Source organism: Petromyzon marinus, chromosome 6 (assembly GCF_048934315.1).
Source record: "Petromyzon marinus isolate PM22_M1 ecotype Great Lakes invasive population chromosome 6, UKy_Petmar_22M1.pri1.0, whole genome shotgun sequence".
NCBI lineage: Eukaryota > Metazoa > Chordata > Hyperoartia > Petromyzontiformes > Petromyzontidae > Petromyzon > Petromyzon marinus.
In genome coordinates, this window is record NC_133672.1 from 19,035,113 (window position 1) to 19,054,385 (window position 19,273).

The following is a 19,273-nucleotide window of genomic DNA, read 5'->3' on the forward strand; positions in this document are numbered from 1 at the left end:
ACGTTAGCACCACAGAAAGCGACGAGCTTTGTTCAGACGGACGAGTCCATCTATGCTTGGGACAGAGGAGGGGGGAGAGAGAGAAACAGCCACGATGCGCTGCTCTGTCCTGTGTTGCGTTACAACTGTGCTATAAACTAGACTACTATACATTACAATATTATACCTTCCAAACTAAACTACATTGCATAATATCGTATACACAGCCCAATGTTAGCTCTAACATGCATATATTGATATGCCTCCAACTAAACTTTTTTTCTAAATTACATGACTATACACCGTAATATACACTGCCATAGACAAACCCCACCCTTGAATTATACAGTGCGTTACTATACATTACCCTATACTTTAGACTATAAAATATTAGACTTGTAATATTACACGATGCATTATTCTGCCAACCCTACTGTATGGACTCGTCTGTCTGAACAAAGCTCGTCGCTTTCCGTGGTGCTAACGTTGAAAAGAAAAAAGAAACCGCCACTTTTTCCGACATAGTTACATGCTAATCCCTCACACTAACATATGCTAATCTCCCAGTTACATGCTAATTTCTGACTTTAACATCGTGCTAATCCAACACATTAACACAGCTACTTCAATGCTAAATTCTTCTGTTGATATGTAAACTCCTTCGTCAAGGCGCTCTGCTCCTCCCACCCAGCTTAAAAGACGCTGCCAAGCCTGGCAGTGTTCACTGAAGCGCTGTCTTCCCGACAGTTCTGTTTCTTCACCTGAGGAAGGCTACTTGCGTTGTGGCTGAAACGTCGTGAGAATTTTATTTTATGTTTCATTTGTATTATTTTATTTTCCTTCTACGTGACTTTACCGAAAGAACCAAGAAGATGACAGACACGGTGATGCGTACCAGTAACCCAACATTTCCAGAAGCGAGCGTTTTAATTGATCGCATCGTTGTAAAAAAAATTCCAAACACCTGTTGGGTGGCCAGGAGATGACACACAAGTGGGTTTGTCGAGCTGTCTATGCAGATGTGTTATTTATTTTTTTCCTTTTGTGAATGGGTTTTTTCAGGGTACTCCTTTTTCCTCCCTACAAAGGAACTGGTCAAAAATCGAAATGTCGAACCTTCCGCAAAACGTATTAATACTCAAGTGACGTTTTCCTTGGTAAATAAATAACGTTGTTTTAAGATATACAGTAGATAATACATGTTGCATTTACCCATCACATGCTGACTTCTCGAGCACCTGAACCTCAATGTAACTATTTCCTTAAGCGCTTCTAAACATGCAGTAGCCAGATTCCAACACGCAATGCCTGGATATTGCAAAGCATTGTGCGGATCTTGACAGGTGGCCAGAACTCAATGGGTGATGGCAGAACTCGATAAGTAATCACTTTTCTGTTAGACCTCTGGCCGGAAAAGCTCCTTGTAGCCCAACCCATGTGTCTCCTCAAGCACCGCACCCGTCCTGCAACCATACTGGCCCAAAGCAGCCCCTACATAGAACACGCACATACTGATCTCTGTTCACCCACTTGCTGGTGGCCTGCCCTTGGAACACTTTTACTCCCCTTCCCGTGTCGCCCTCTGCTGTCCCCCCCCCATCCCCTGCCCCCGGGGTGGCAGGCGAGAGCCCGTTTCCCCGCGGCACAGGGAAGATGTTCATCAGCGGCCCCGAAGAGGCCATGGACACAACGGGCCTCGGGGAGCTTGCGGACCTCACCGTCACCAACGACGCCGACTCGCCCAGCTATGACGTACGCAACCCCGGTCCTGCGCTCCCTGCGCGTCCACGTACAAAGACAAAGGATCCCCCTGGAGACCTGATAAACGTTGGGGGGGTTGGGGGGGCAGGGGGGAATTGCTTTTGGCAAGGATCTGTGTTAAGGCCAGCACGGCATTCGAGAGGATGGTCGTTTCTAGAGCTGTTGTCCGGCCACCTTGAACACGTTTTACACACAAACGTGCAGGAGTATAAAAAGGTTATATACACATACATACGTACATACATCCAAAGATCTGTGAACATAAAAATGCACCACACACCTAATCTCCACCATTTCGTTCACATGATGTGCCGTTGTTAATTATTTGTAAAGCGCCTTGGTTTAGGCACTATTAATTATGTTCAGATAAGACATAAGTACATGTGGAAAGTATAACAATCCCTTTGCATTCTGCCACCCAAATCCATAACAAATTAGGACATTTGTTAAATTCGAAGAAAAAATTACTGTATTGCGATTTTGCTCAGCAATCATTGCCCCCGACTGGCAGACTAATGCCCCAGAGCCACTCTTACAAATGTTACCATCCTGGCCTCTCGAGCTCTCACTTGGTTAAACAAAATAAACTTCAAACTAAACGATTGCTGTGATGTATTGCCTCCCTCCCCCCCCTCATTCCTGGCTGTAGATTGGCGCCAACAAGGACGCGTTCCGTAAGACGTGGAACCCAAAGTTCACACTTCGCAGCCACTTTGATGGTGTGCGGGCGCTGGCCTTCCACCCGAGTGAGCATGTTCTCGTCACCGCCTCTGAGGACCACACTCTCAAGCTTTGGAACCTACAGAAGACCATCTCTGGAAAAAAGTGGGTCCTATTGCAAAACAAAGATCCCCCTGTATAACCTTAACAGACTTTTTGGGGCAAGTTGTGTTAGCACGCGCGCCTATGAAGGCCGGTACGGCACATGAGGGGGTTGATGGCCAGCCCCACGCCTGGCCGCCTTTGTCTCCCTAGTGCTGCTATTTACACATCGTACCAGGTACTGATTTGAGGCAGAGTCGACCTAGGGGAGGCCCAGGCCGGTTCAGATAATTGTCATCGATGTTGGTCGTAAGTGGGAATGGTACTTGGGTCGCTGGGTTTGTAGTGCAGTGCGCTAATCACTGCACCACTAGCTCCCCCACTGGACCACTGGTCCCAATGCAATCATCACATTCACGCATGCTCTTTGCTGTGTGCATCCTCGAGCCCGTTGTCATGCGCTTAACGTGCGTCGTCATATTCCAGTGCCCTCTTCGTTTCACCCGTGAATGTCTGCACACTGATACGTGTACACTCGTGATGTGCGGTACTTTGTCTGGTGTCTCTGAACTTAAACATTTGTATGCAAAGCTTTTCTCCTGACATTGTGGTACATTACACTCAGCATATACGTTCATTAAAAAAATTGGCCAGACATCCCATTGCAGGACCTTACCAAAAATGTCTTGTGAATTCTGATTAAAGCAGTTGTGTCACCGATTCAGTGAGTTATAGTGCGGTGGACTGCTGCTTTGATGGTCCTAAGCTAGTGGTGACAATTCCATATTGCTATATTGGGTATGAGTGATTCCATAGGACAGTTACTTTTGACTTCTCGCGTAGCCGTGCTCATTTTATGATTATTATCAGAGCCAACCCCTACATAGTGCCACTCTGCATGATTTTATTTACGGCTGTCGTTACTAATGTTTTATGAAAGGAAGTGAGAGTGAATTAAGACAACAATCCTATTTTCTAAGGAGATGAGGAATAAATAGAGATGAGGAGATTGGCCTCAGACTGTCGAACCAAGATGTGTACAATAAACCGTTTTAGGCATTGCACATCTACTTTGATGGCCCTGAGCCAATGGTTGCTCAGGACTGGGGAGATCAACTTTTCTCATCTCGTTGGGTGAGATAAGTTTAGGAACATTTTACGTGAGGTCAGTAGTCCTTGCCCTTGGGGATCCAATTACACACTGTATACGAAATGTGGAATTGTCACCACTGGGTCAGGGTTATAAGCAAGAAATGCAACATGCCCTGTGCTCTCTTTAGGAGCATACTCCCACTTATATAGCCACCAGACTAATTACTTTTCAAAAGTAATCTTTATGAGACTGTTTGCTTACTACTGCATGCAGCAATGTTGTTTAGACTACAGCATCATCTCAAGTAAAACATTTTTTTTACAAAAACTCACAGTTGCTGGTTTAGCACGTTTGACGTTTTGTGAAATATGGCAGAGAGCAGTTGGTAACGATTTACGGTTATGTCTGACCAGGGAGCTCCAAGGGCAGCGCTTGTTTTTTTAATTCTTGTGCACTCGGATTTTTTCTTGCGTGGAGGACCATCTGCACGGTCGGGCAGTGTGGTAATGCATTCGTAAAACAACAGTAGAGGATTGACTCGTGCTGCAGAGACGACTTTACATTGTGAACAGTCACTGCTCCCTGTCCTCGCTGTAGTAGTAGATGGGCAGAATCGTAGCTATGAGTCGTCTGAAAGTGGTGTTTAAAGCAGCTCTGGTCAAAAGGTTATGGGGTCCCTAATATAGAAACAAATACCAAAGGATGAGGAGCCTCCATTCGTGACAATAGCACACTAGCAGGGTAGTGAACATTGGGTAATCATAGGATGTACAGACGTTTATTAAGCCACTCCTGACTGAAGGCCTCTCTACACCGTGAAATTTGTGGGGGTTATATGACCATACTTTACCCTGATCGCTGTGGGTTTGTGATGGTTGGGAGCATCGACAATGTGTGCATTGCCTTCATTTTCCCATTATTTATCTCCACAGACAATAACACCGCTTATTCATGGTTGTTGCCCATGCAAGTGTTGTGGTGCAACTGACGACACTGACACGGTTCTTTTAGTAGGGGCTGATGCCAAGGTTTATTAAGGGCTACTGCCGGTAACTTATTAAAGGCTTACGCCCAACAGGTGACAACCCTCATATCTCCCCAGGGGAAAGGGTACTGTGAGGTCCCTAGCTCCACCCAGGCTATACGTGATCTCCCCCCCCCAGCACCGACCGAGGGATCATCCAACTCGGTCGGCCGGGTGAAGTATCACACTCGCCTGGCGTTGATTCTCCCTACCCTCGACCCCGACTCCCTAACTCTCTCCGTTCCTGGCCCTTGGTGACGCCCCCCTCGACGTCACGGGTTCCCCCTTGTATATCCCCCGTAACCTCTGACGTCATCCCTTTTCCACCCCCCTGAGTGACATTACGTCCTCCACTACTCCTCTACACAAGCACTATCCAGGCTCATGGCATTGCTATATGCATGCAAGCCTGTTGTAGACCACTGGCATCCACAAATACTGGAAGATGAGTAGCTGCTGCTCTGTCACTAACTGCCACCAACCACCCAAAACACGACATGGGACAGCTTTCTGATTGGCAAAAAGACTCGCACAGCTGTCCTTCAACAAGTGATGGTAATGTCACTCCAGCATTTTGGACGGGCTTAAATGCACGTTGAAAATCCCGTAGAGTGGTGAGCCCCTCCCTAATTACTCGTTTATGGCTTAGTCAATCTAGGAGAGACCCAGAAGAGCTTCAGATACTAATTTGTGCTTACAGTGAGGGAAAAAAGTATTTGATCCCCTGCTGATTTTGTACGTTTGCCCACTGATAAAGAAATAATCAGTCTATAATTTTAATGGTAGGTTTATTTGCACAGTGAGAGACAGAATAACAACAAAATCCAGAAAAACGCATGTCAAAAATGTTATAAATTTATTTGCATTATGAGGGAAATAAGTATTTGACCCCCTCTCAATCAGAAATATTTCTGGCTCCCAGATGTCTTTTATACAGGTAACAAGCTGAGATTAGGAGCACTCCCTTTAAGAGTGTGCTCCTAATCTCAGCTTGTTACCTGTATAAAAGGCACCTGTCCACAGAAGCAACCAATCAATCAGATTCCAAACGCTCTATCATGACGAAGACCAAAGAGCTCTCCAAGAATGTCAGGGACAAGATTGTAGACCTACACAAGGCTGGAATGGGCTACAAGACCATTGCCAAGCAGCTTGGTGAGAAGGTGACAACATTTGGTGCGATTATTCGCAAATGGAAGAAACACAAAAGAACTGTTAATCTCCCTCGGCCTGGGGCTCCATGCAAAATCTCACCTCGTGGAGTTGCAATGATCATGAGAACGGTGAGGAATCAGCCCAGAACTACACGGGAGGATCTTGTCTATGATCTCAAGGCAGCTGGGACCATATTCACCAAGAAAACAATTGGTAACACACTACGCCCTGAAGGACTTAAATCCTGCAGCGCCCGCAAGGTCCCCCTGCTCAAGAAAGCACATGCATGCCCGTCTGAAGTTTGCCAATGAACATCTGAATGATTCAGAGGACAACTGGGTGAAAGTGTTGTGTTCAGATGAGACCAAAATGGAGCTCTTTGGCATCAACTCAACTCGCCGTGTTTGGAGGGGGAGGAATGCTGCCTATGACCCCAAGAACACCATTCCCACCGTCAAACATGGAGGTGGAAACATTATGCTTTGGGGGTGTTTTTCTGCTAAGGGGACAGGACAACTTCACCGCATCAAAGGGACGATGGACGGGGCCATGTACCGTCAAATCTTGGGTGAGAACCTCCTTCCCTCAGCCAGGGCATTGAAAATGGGTCGTAGATGGGTATTCCAGCATGACAATGACCCAAAACACACGGCCAAGGCAATAAAGGAGTGGCTCAAGGAGCACATTAAGGTCCTGGAGTGGCCTAGCCAGTCTCCAGACCTTAATCCCATAGAAAATCTGTGGAGGGAGCTGAAAGTTCGAGTTGCCAAACGTCAGCCTCGAAACCTTAATGACTTGGAGAAGATCTGCAAAGAGGAGTGGGACAAAATCCCTCCTGAGATGTGTGCAAACCTGGTGGCCAACTACAAGAAACCTCTGTGATTGCCAACAAGGGTTTTGGCACCAAGTACTAAGTCATGTTTTGCAGAGGGGTCAAATACTTATTTCCCTCATTAAAATGCAAATCAATTTATAACATTTTTGACATGCGTTTTTCTGGATTTTGTTGTTATTCTGTCTCTCACTGTTCAAATAAACCTACCATTAAAATTATAGACTGATCATTTCTTTGTCAGTGGGCAAACGTACAAAATCAGCAGGGGATCAAATACTTTTTTCCCTCGCTGTATGTTATCCTTAGCCAGGAATTGAACCCAGGTCACTGGGTTTGTAGCAGCATTCAAATCACTGTCATCATTCCCTCTTCATACAAGCACAAATTTGAGGGACAACAAATAGAATTTTCCAGTTGGCGTGAAATTAAATTTGTTGCGTGGAGAAGTTGTCCAGTAGGGTGTGTTGTGTGTGTGTGTGCATGATTTTAATCCACATTAGAATCACCAGCAGCCCAACATACTAATGATTTGATAATTGCCCTGAAAATACCTCAGGCAGTTTGGCATTGTGTTTGCATGCGATGATGAACAACAGCCAATCTTTAATTGTCTTACAGTGTCTGTCATTAGCATTCCCATGAAATCCCTTTAGGGATGCAGTGACGGATGGATTCTTTCATGGGATTTAGTCTCCTCCGCATGGCGCTATTCTGTTCTAAATATTTGATTAACGAATATTGACTGCCATCACATCTAGCAGGGTTGGGGGCCAAGTATCCTACTCAAAATCGGAAGGTTGTAAGTTCAAATCCTCGGCAATGGTTAACTCAGCCCATGATCTTTCTGGGGTGATACAATGTTTACTACTTAGTAGGAAGTCAACAATAGCTACCCTGTGGAGAGGCTTAGGAATTTCCACTACTGACTCAGGATTTCCAACAGAGGTGAGCACCACCCAAAGCTTTTGTATACAGATACACTTTGACACTCTTTGGAATTAAAGAAAGGGACCTTGCTTCCACGGAGACAGACTGCTGCTTTTGGTAATGAGAATAAATGCTTGTTTACTGTAACGCTTGCACGTACATGCACCCTTCAAGCCGGAAACCAAAATCGTATCCGTGTAACCACTTCAATAAGTGGCCAGTCTCCTAGAGCTCGCACATGAGGTGTGGTCAGCATTTTTACCCGAATTAATAACATGTTAGATTTTCTTTGTGTGCATGTGTCGGTGGCCATCTCTCTCTGTGGAGTTGGCATTAACTTGCTGGCAGCACTAAACCTGAGTACTGTACAAGTTATGGACTGACTTATTCACCATCTACATTGGCATTTGCTTCCAGATTTGAAATTGGGCAGCAGTCTGCTCTGTATTCTTCTGTTTGAAAAGATGGAAATATCAGACTTAAATGTTGACTTAAAGCTTTCGTGACTGCAGGAATTCATATTTTTTGGGTCTTTCGGTAACGTCACGTAGATAGGTTCAAAGAAAATGACAAAAAACTACGGCGTTTCGATCGCAACACAAGCGTTCGTCATCAGTAAGAGGGGGTTAGCTTCTAAAGGTAAACTGTTTATAAAGGTTTGAAATGGGCCCAGCCCAAATGTCAGCAGCCAATGTTAATGTAAGTGGTGGGCAGTGACCACGACGGTGGTGGGTTTTCCCACCAATCAAAGGGTTGCCCAGTAAAAATCAGCATGTTAATGTGAGAGATTAGCATGTTAATGTGAGAGATTAGCGTGTTAATGTGAGAGATTAGCGTGTTAATGTGAGAGATTAGCGTGTTAATGTGAGAGATTAGCGTGTTAATGTGAGAGATTAGCGTGTTAATGTGAGAGATTAGCGTGTTAATGTGAGAGATTAGCGTGTTAATGTGAGAGATTAGCGTGTTAATGTGAGAGATTAGCGTGTTAATGTGAGAGATTAGCATGTTAATGTGATATATTAGCGTGTTAATGTGAGAGATTAGCGTGTTAATGTGAAAGATTAGCGTGTTAATGTGAGAGATTAGCGTGTTAATGTGAGAGATTAGCGTGTTAATGTGAGAGATTAGCGTGTTCATGTGAGAGATTAGCGTGTTCATGTGAGAGATTAGCGTGTTAATGTGAGAGATTAGCACGTTAATGTGAGAGATTAGCGCGTTAATGTGAGAGATTAGCGTGTTAATATGAGAGATTAGCGTGTTAATGGGAGATCGGAAAGAAAAAACCTCAAGCTCGGTGAGCACGGTGGTTGGGTTAGGGTGAGAAATTTAGCCTGTGACTAAAATCAGAGCCGAAAATAACAACTAACATCGGAAGGTGGTAGGAAGGGAACATCATAGCCAATTATGACTTAATCTGGTTTGTAACGTCCTTCCAATGATTGCTTAGTTTATATCCATCTTCTCGATTAAAATTGTGTGTCTATATATGGATGGCTTCATGCACGAATCTTTGTTGATAGCCAGTGGGTTTGCAAAGTACCTTCGTCTTAGAGAAATCAATTAAAAACGATGATCAGCCACGGCCGAGGTATTGGTCCTACCGTGTTTCGGATCTGCCTTATGTTCACGAACACGGTCCGAGACATGTCGCTTAGTTTCCCCAATGTAACTACTGCCGCAGACACAGCTTAGTTTGTAGACGCCGGGGTATTGCATGTCAGGGATCGCATCCTTCAAAGATGGGATCAGATGACGAATTTTATGTACTGTGTTAAATCGAACCTGGATCTTGTGTTTGCGCATGATTTTGGAAATGTTTTTGGTGACCCCTGCTATGTATGGCAAGGTGATGGTTGAACCTATCTACGGGACTTTACCGAAAGACCCAAAGAATATGAATATCAGACTTGTTCAGTTGGTATGTTTGTCCTTGTTGGTGTGCTGAAACTATCTGTGTTGTCGAGGCTGCCGTTGATGGTGCGCACGTTGTGTTGTCGCAGGACGGCGTCGCTGGACGTGGAGCCGATCTACACCTTCAGGGCCCACACGTGAGTGCTGCTTCTTCCACGCCTCTGCTCACGCTATATTCCTGTGTTTCCTCGGCACTGTTGCAAAAGTATCCTCATCTCTGGTGAAATTAGTGTGCCACGTTATGGTTGTCCTATGGAGACACTGGCCCCAGTCCTGGGAATGCAAAATCTCACCACTGATTCAGAACTGCCAAAAGAGGTGAGAACCACTCCATGTAGAATTTCTTCCCCTGGCACAGAAATGCTAGCGGAGGTGAGCATCACGACAACGCACGCACGCGTGATCATGGAGACCCTTCTGCATTCGACATTTTGAGAAGCTTGTGCACACACACACGTTTTGAGACCTTGTATAAACCTGTGAATTTAACTTGAAATGTAACGTTCATGCACTTTAATGCCACCAGCATATACAGGTTTTAAAGAGATATCTTTCAGCAAGCAGGTGTTGCGTTATATTGAGCTGTGAAAGGAACATTAACACTCGCATCGGAACCACTTATCTCCTACCCGTCTACTGGTTCTTGGCAACCTTTAGCGAAAAGGTGACTAGTCGCCAATGTTTCTGTGAATGGTGTACACAGCTCTTATTTATTAATTTCTATTGTAAGTAGATATGCAGTTGCATGGCAGTGAGTGAACATCACACAATCCTCAGCAGCAGTAGCATCACCTGTGCAGTTTGTGTTCAATACAAATGGTGTATCTGGCCAGGTGGCAGTTTGGTACATTATGCATGCACATTATGCAAGCACATTGTACTTGTGCAGGAGGATTTCACCACAAATCTGGCTGTCGCCTGATGAAGCTAGTTGTAATTTCTGGCGAAACGTCATACTCAGATTATAAATGTTGTGGCTTTGCTCTCCAACACTGGTGTGCTGTACTAGTAACGAATTGGCATATTCTGTTTACTTCACAAATCTTACTAATTGGCTGTGTAGGGTGGTGGTGGGTTTAACGACACATATTTACGCGATCTAACCCCAAAAAACTGTACTATGGACGTGTACTCAACATATACCCGATACGTACTGTTGTACCACTGTATTCACTTCTGGTTATATCCTTATCCTACCCCACTCTCGCGCCTAATTTCTGGAGACATTTTTCATATCTTCTCTTCTGAATAATTTTTTTGTCACCTGCTGAATAATCTCTTGTTTCCATGTATCTCTGTTCTGAAAGAATATCCTGGTTCTCATATCTGAATTTATAGCCTATTGACAATAGAGGTAATATATAATCATAGTAATTGTCAACAAGAGTAACTTGCCAATTTATTTTCCTGTATAGCGAAAGCAAGATATATCTTGCTGAAATACGTGGTGAACCAGGTTCTCTCCAAGCCTGATTCTTTCCTTGGTCAAAACCCCATTTCCTTGCACAAAACAGTTATTATTAGGGTTAGAAGTAGCAAAATCTATGGTCAATGGTGCAGTTCTGTGGTAATTTGTTCAGGCAATGCCGTTTGTTTTTTGTGGACATTAAATACCCTTTGTGAACGTCATGAAAGGAGCCAAAATCCCCAACTTGGAAGCTATAAATACACAACATAAATTTACTAAATAGATAAGCAGACAATGTCTCTTTAATATGTGTTTCTCCACATGAAAAATAAGTGTTTACACTTGCCGTCCACCACAGGGCCTTCTGGGGAGTGCATACATTTTGGGGCATCTCCAGAAACGTACAACCTAAAACACAAAAATATGTTTATGATCTGGACGAGTGTCATTACCCATTAGCATCGTTGATAATATAAATAACTAAATTAATGAAATGACAATATGCATCTGTCGTATATCTGTCTTTCCACATGAAAATAGTCTTATTTACAGAACCCGCTGGCCCGAAAGCCATCTAGGAGTGAATAATTTCAGCATTATTGATTCAGTACAAGCAAACACTGGACTGGTTTTGACATACGGTGTCTCATCAGCAGTGTCAGGCTTGGTTTAATCAATGTTGTTGAACTGCCAGATATTAAAGGCAAGGACCTCTTAAAAATGTAGTTCTTACTCTTTGTTTTTTTCGGTAAAGTCACGTAGAAATAATAATAAAAAATATTATTATTATTTCTACGTGACTTTACCGAAAAAACCAAAGAGTAATTCCTGCAGTCACGAAAGCGCCTAATCATGTAGTTCTTAGTTCAACGCGGTATTATATGATGCATAATTCAAAATAATAAAGTGGAATTAGATTGCATTAGTTCTCAAAGGTTGAGAGTGAGAGACTGTTTACCTTTCTACAGTGACCCTCCCATCACGGGTAGGTATAACCTCACTGATCAACCCAACTTCGATTCTTTGATTTTTTTGCCATCGTTTTCAGATCCTCTCCAACTCCCTCTTTAGAGAGTGAGGCCTTCCATGTTTCTCTTGTGCCCCCTAGTGGATGAGACATGACTCAATGAGATCAAAACAAAGGTTTCCCCCCCCCCTTGTTTAGCTTGATAGAATGTCGGGTAAACACTGTTAATGAGCGCTTTTTCAGGCTGACTCAGCATGTAGAATGAAAATGTGTGGATAGCACTCTGCCTGGGCCCGTTGTGTCTCTTGTCTTGGTCTCCACACACTGCCATGCATTAATTTAACATTTTAGGAATGTTGAACTTCTTTGGCACCGTATGTAGCCAACCGTGCTAATCGAAGTTGCGGGGAAGAACAACAAATGAGGATAAATTCACCTAAAGTGGGTGGTGAGGTGGCATTGTGGTTTTGTTTCTTGGCTGGCATTTTGAAGGTTGTGGATTCAAATCATGGCTGGGGAAAACCTCAACTTCTTAGTGGTCCAAATGACAACCACTTTCTGGGTTGCTGGAGTTTTGCTAGAAGTGGCTGGGTGGTTCGGGGGGGGGGGGGGGGGCTTGTGTGTCGGTGGTGCTGAGCAGACACGGAGATGAATTGGAATACAGGAAACCACCAGCGATTAAATTGTCAAATTGTGTTGTCAAGTAAAATGAGTTGATAGTCCTAGCACGGTCACTATTGACTGCATGCACATTAACAATCACAGTAGATGTTTTTCTTCACATAACTTGTCTTATTCCAGCTCTGAAAATAAAGTTAAAGGTTTTATTGTTAGGCAGCAGCCCTCGTGAGGGTATGAGAGGCCTATTTAGGTTTCAGAACTGATTCTCTTCCCTGATGTCACACCCAGGGTTTTCTGATGCTGGTGACTCCCAGAGTTCAAAATGGAAATGTATTTAGCTTGTGACATGATGGTATAAAAAAAGTGTAACTTTTGGGTAAACAGTCTCCCACAATAGAAATGTGGAATATCTACAACTGCCTGAAGACCATCAGTGAAGATGATTTCCATCCCCTCATTTGTTGGGAGCATGGAGAAAGCTGAGGCCAGATTCCAATGCCAGTTGTACAGTGTGCATGGCCTGAAATTGAACCAGAGTCATTGGGACTGGCATGTCGTTACAGGCAGGTTTAAGGCACAGGGCACACTTCCCCAGGGAGAGTGCATGCATTGGAAAGGTCTTTCTCTCTTCACAAGCCTTTGCCTCGTTCATGGAAAGATGCTGCAGGACAGCTCCATGACTCATACTAACTGATGGGCGATTGATCTTTCCGGTCTAGAAGGTCACGCGAGAGGTTGTGAGCACTGCCGGCTGATTAAATTGGCGGCCCTGAGTCACCAAGTGTTTGATTAATTGCCTGATTAAAATTGTGAGCGTGCATGCCGTCACAAATCCACAGTTAAAACGGGAGAGAAAAATGTTTAGCTGGAAAGCATTTATTGACGTGTGCAGCTGTGTACAGCGCAGCGCATTTACTTGGTGCTTTATAGATATACCTCTAAACACCGGATACTCATTTGTATTACACTTAGTTAGGTTAATGACGAATTAAGTTTACTGGCTTGAACAGGCATTGGGCAGTGGCCCTCTTCAGTCGTGACCTTGAGTCTGTTGTGAACATTCCGCATAGTTTGGCAGGCTCTCATCTCTCCATGGTATAGCCACGTTTGATTTCTTCACAAAATATCACATTGTATCTCCCCAGAATGGCTGATGGCCTGAGTTGGCCTAAAACTGAAATTTGAACTCCTAACCAGTCCATTTTTATTCAAGTACTCTACGATACCCCAACCAGGTATGAGGCAGTATACACTTGCAGAAATTATTAAACAGGCAAAGTAATTTGATTTTAGTCAGAATTGGTCAATAGTCTCGTTGTAAACACAGGGAAAGCTATGGCCAGGTGGTTCAGGGGGATCCGAAACGCTGAGCCAGTTCATCTGTGAAATCAGGGCAGCTACTGTTTATTGAGGCAGCTTCTGAAGTGTAGTAGTTGATGCATTGTATGCATGCTTGCCTCACGACCTTTAACTCTAGCATATGAACCTAAAATATTCTATACTGTTCCAACGACTGGGTCTGAAAGCGCTGAACCATACAAACACTAATGTGTATTTACTCACATAAGATGACCTCTTTAATCCCGTTGTGTAATACAACTTTAAACGTCTTCCGTGAGGTCATGCACAAGTTTAAAATGTGCATACCAAAGACCTCATGCTGACTCTCTTGGACCCCAGGACTGCATCCTCGGGTTATAACAAAGCTTGCCTATTTCAAGGCCATGCATGAATGGAGCGTCTTCCCCTCTCCGTGCTGTGGTGTGCAGGGGCCCCGTGCTGAGCTTGGCCATCAGCACAAGTGGGGAGCAGTGCTTTAGCGGTGGAACGGACGCCTCCATCCGCTGCTGGAACATGCCTAGTCCCAACATCGACCCCTACGACACTTTTGGTTAGTGCCCTGACCATTTGCCCCCCCTTGCTGCTCTCGCTTTCTAGAAAATCTCTCTCACATACAGACACATGCACTCACCTTGTCTCCTGGTGCATGGTACCAATACTCACGTAATCTTACTTGTCAAGCCAGCCTCGCTCATCCCTTCGATGTCCATCCTGCTGACTCTAATGGTTTGAGCGGGGTGTTATTTATTTATCTATGTTAATACATTCTCACGGAAGCAGCATTAACCAGTTATGTGAAGAGGCAGCCTCTTCACATAACTGGAGGCTTTCATGGCAGTCTGTTGCTGGGTATGGCTCACTGATGAGGATCTTTTCAGGGTAAAATTTATACATATATTGTTGTGGAATAGTGGTCGGTATGCCACATTGTAATCTTGTAAACCTCAATGTGATTTCTGATTGATGCACAAATCCAATAGTACCAGGATATTATGTATTGGTGTCTGTTCGTACGTGTATATTCCTGTTTTACTGTGCGTATGTGCACACACGTGATGTGGGAATCTGTGGCGTAGTAGTTTGTTAGCACACTGCGCTACAAATCCAGCAACCTGAGTTCGATCGTAGCCACGATTGGCATCAATAAATAGTAATATCTCAACACTGGGGAGAGATCGACTCGGCTAGGCGTGGTGCTGGCCATAGCACCCCTTTGTGCACTGTTTGAGCCTAAAGAGGTGCTTACTAACAAATTGCCCTCGCCCTGTTTGTATGTGTACATTTGTGGCTATGTGCTCATTGTGTTTGCGTCCCACAGAGGCGAGTGTGCTGGGACAGACGCTGCTGGGGCACAGCGACGCTGTGTGGGGGCTGGCCTACAGCAGTCTCCGGCGCCGGCTGCTCTCGTGCTCCGCCGACGGCACCGTGCGCCTGTGGGACCCCTCGTGCCAGGACTCGCCACCCTGCCTCAACACCTACAATCCCGACAAGGGTGTGTGCTCTAAGGGGCCACAGCACCAGACGCAGCACAGCTAGTTCGTCCAGCACGAGAACAATTCAATACGATTCGGATTTGTACACCCTCTAAATATTTCATTTCAGGATGCTGTACAGTAACAGGGGGCAAATGTATTTTATGGAGCGAGGCAGTCACAAAGGAACAAAAGGAGTTGGTGTAGTAGAGGAGAATGAGTAACCTCCCACTGAGTGATGGTTGACTGGAGGCTTTGACAGAAAGCATTGGTTGCTATAACAGAGTGCATAGAGGGCAGTAGATGACGGGGGAGTGGTATGCAGGGATGAGTATGGAGGATAAGCACAGGACTAGCATCAATGCAATAACAGCCATCGTTTGCCACTGAGGAAGTGATGTCACCCCAGCTCGTGTCAGGCTAGGTGCTACAAAACAAGCCACATTACTGCACACAGCATGGACACAATGCCACTTTAGAATACTACCACATACAGAATGCATACAGTCCAACACCCTGTTCAGCTTTGATACCCTGGATATCAGGGTGATGCCTATTGTGTGTGAAGCATGTGTTTTCTTATATCGTTACAAAGCTTAGTGTCACATGTGCCTTGGCATTCAGCTGAACGACCGGTGGCAGTACCACAGCCCTGCAGTGCTCACATTCCATTCCCTCTCCTCGCGTTGCCCTGCACAGAGCATGGCATCCCGGTGTCGGTGGACTTTGTGAGCGATGCTTCGCACCTGGTGGCCACGTTTGGGGGCGGTGACACGCTGGTGTTTGACATGGAGACTGCCAAGCCCGTCATCACACTCGAGTCTCGCATTGAAACTGGTGAGGCCAGCAGCCGTCCCTGTGCCAGAAGTGGGGATTCCATGTTCTTCACGTTGGGGGTAAGCCTCTCCAAAGGGGATGGCCGCTGTTGGTTTACCACCAAGTGGTAATTTACCGACCCCGTAAGCATTATGGGCTGAGAATATATGATTTTGTTACATTCTGTTTTGAACTTTCAAGTTACTCTTTGCTATAATGTGACATTTCCAGCATCTTCATGTGCATCTGCATATGCACGGATTCTCAAAAATTTATTTTTCAAAATTCCTTTATTCGAGTGCGGCACTCCAAACTAAACATTAAAACCAACAACATAATAGATACATTATAACCAGTACCCGGTGTGGTGGCACTAAGTAGATGCCTGAGCTGGCTCCTCAGCACCTTTGGGATGTGGAAAGCCAATCGTGTTTTGTTCTGGTGAGACTGTCCTCCATCATCGAAATGTGACTTATTCGATTTGGTACAACTGCTGCCATCAACCACTTTCTTTATTCTGTAATTAACCAGTATTATACCAGTGCCGCAGTGGTTGGTGCATGCATTATAAAAATAGCAAACCTGAGTTTGAATCTCAGCCGTGGCTAATACGTCAGTCCGTGTGGTGGGGGAGGCTATTTTACATCAGCAGATTGTAAAAAGATTGCAATTTATTATTATTATTTACCTTGTGTAGTACTCATGTAGAATTTGCATAATATTAATGGATTTCTCATAAGTTTTACACAATGTGTGTTCATAGCATTCATTAAAAAAAATCCCAATATGCAAGATACTTGGTGTATTTGGTTTAACATGTCAACAGAAACGTTATGAAAATGTCTCCTGAGATTCAGTAAATAGTGGTGGTGACAATCGGTGGCATTCACAAATACAAACTTATTGTAAATGCTTTTGTGTTTCTTTTGTTTTTGCTAAGGTCGTCGCTTTGCTGCTTGGCTGATATTTGTTGGTAATGTCGTGTGCACCCGTGTGTGTCTACATGTGTATGCCCTTGTACCATCTCTACCCCAGACACACCGCTGGGGAACCAAATAAATCGTGTGGTGTCCCACCCAACGCTGCCCATCACCGTGACGGCACACGAGGACCGTCACATCAAGTTTTTCGACAACAACACGGGTACATCAACATCATCGGCATTGCGTAACACCTTATATGACACCTCGTCACATAGTGATTCAGTCTCTCGCATGAAGCTCATCGCATCCTTCTTCAGAACAATACCAAACTATTTTTTTAAATGCCAAATTAGAAAAAAATATGCTTTTAAATATGATTAAAACAAAGTAATGGATGGAAACTCTCTGATTAGACTTAGTGAGATCCAAAGATTGTGGTTGTAATAGAAAAAAGTGGAAGTTAATTGGCTTACCACTTTGGCCATAACAAGTACCCAATCGGCCAGGTGGTTAAGGGTCAGTGGATCGCAGTCTTAAGGGTTGGGGGTTGATGCAACCCATGGTCCCTCCGGGGTTGATGAGTTGCACTCTGTTGGGATGCCAACAGTGGTTGTCCATTGGATAGACTCACCCCTACCATAGGAATGAGGAACATCCACCACCAAGACGAGCACCTCAATGCTCAATTGAGAATTATATCACGTTGACATTTTTTAAGCATCATAAAGGCTCTTCCATTGCTTGTTTTCTAGAATCAACAATGCCCGGCATAGGAATGTATCATTTTTAACTCTGGCTGCCAAGGCCCACTCGAGCAGAGAGACATTCTGGATTTGACTCGTATCACTTGTCCCATTGGTCTCCTGATTTGTAGTTGTATGAATGTTGATCTTATTTCTCTCTGTTTGTAGCCAACTGTGCTAATCGATTTGATACACCATCGCTCTTCAATGGGGCTTACTTTGCACCAACAGGGAAACAGGTGCACTCGATGGTGGCTCACCTGGACGCCGTCACCTGCTTGGCCGTGGACCCCAATGGCCTCTACCTGATGTCTGGAAGTGAGGGTGCACATTCGCGCACGCAAAATAGCACCATGCACCAAACACCCTTCTGGCTGGCACTTGGAGGGGGTGGCCATTATCTGTATGGGCCGTGTGTCGTACTTACTGTGTGGGGAGTCTGATGGATCATGTGTCATGGGGTGGATTGGGGGTGCAGTGGTGTGTGTAATGCACCACGATTCCAAACAACCTGGGTTCGATTCCTGGCTGGGAGTAACAGTGTAAAATGGCATAAGAAAAATGGGCTCTTGCATGGATAAATTAAGGATCTGAGTGTAGTTAGGGTTTTTTGGAGATATTAAAGCAATTTTAAGGTAATACAAATGTCAAAATATTAAACTTAATAGTTGTGCTTTATAAAAATGTGTAAAACATTAACACATACTTCCAGCAAGTCTGCAACGAGTTAGACAGATATAGAAACTACACCACTTTTGCCGGGACCACAACTTGAATCATGATGGAGCTGTGAACATAGCTGTTCTGCAGATGTGCCCATATTCATAGCTGGACACGACACATTCTTCAGCCACGTTCTCATGATATTCCCATATGTTGCGGCTGGGAGGGAATGGCATTATTTACCTGACAGAGGCAACCGCTGAAGGGGCTGTTTTATTGGTAGCCTGCCTCACCATCGGAACAGCACGCACGTTTTACCGCAATCTGAAGTGATACACGATGTAGCCAGTGTGTTGAAGCACATCTGTAGTCCAGTACTTTAGAGGCAAGGGTTGGTGGATCATGTAGGTTTGTGAAACTCCGAAACCTGCTGGGCCGTGAAATAGCTTGGAAAAAACGGTACAGCTCTCGCGGGTTTGTGAATCTATGCCTGTGAGAGTGTTTTATCCCTCCCTATGTGGGGAATTTCTCTGGATATTCTGGTTTTCTCCCACATGTATAACACTTTTGGAATTAGCAAACTATCCCAATGTAGGAGCCCTATGAAATAGATTTGAGATACATCGAGGCTTTTCTAGTTTTTTTGTTTACTGTTGTTACTCTTTCCAAGTGCGGCATGGAGCCAGTGCCGTCTTGGGCCACAATGAGACCACCCACAGTGGTGTTCTTTCACGACTTAATTTTGCTCAGTGTCCCAATAACTCGGAATGCAAGCCCCTAATGTAGAGTCAGAAGAATATAATGAGCCAGAAATAATACGATTTCAAATATAACTAATAGTCGTGGTGTGACAGAAGCACTTTGAGACTCCC

At 44.6% G+C, this 19,273-nt stretch overlaps 1 protein-coding gene across 4 annotated transcripts in view; it reads left to right on the plus strand.

Annotated features, from left to right (window-relative positions):
• The window catches only part of LOC116939323 (striatin-3-like), a 103,175-nt gene that overhangs the window by 78,460 nt on the left and 5,442 nt on the right, over nucleotides 1-19,273 (plus strand). For all 4 annotated transcript variants that reach the window (XM_032947525.2, XM_032947524.2, XM_032947526.2 and 1 more), the window contains 8 exons: nucleotides 1,601-1,731; nucleotides 2,390-2,565; nucleotides 9,537-9,584; nucleotides 14,213-14,334; nucleotides 15,103-15,276; nucleotides 15,956-16,093; nucleotides 17,108-17,215; nucleotides 17,970-18,056. In XM_032947525.2, the coding sequence (XP_032803416.2) occupies nucleotides 1,601-1,731; nucleotides 2,390-2,565; nucleotides 9,537-9,584; nucleotides 14,213-14,334; nucleotides 15,103-15,276; nucleotides 15,956-16,093; nucleotides 17,108-17,215; nucleotides 17,970-18,056 (984 nt within the window). The remainder of the gene's footprint in view (nucleotides 1-1,600; nucleotides 1,732-2,389; nucleotides 2,566-9,536; nucleotides 9,585-14,212; nucleotides 14,335-15,102; nucleotides 15,277-15,955; nucleotides 16,094-17,107; nucleotides 17,216-17,969; nucleotides 18,057-19,273) is intronic.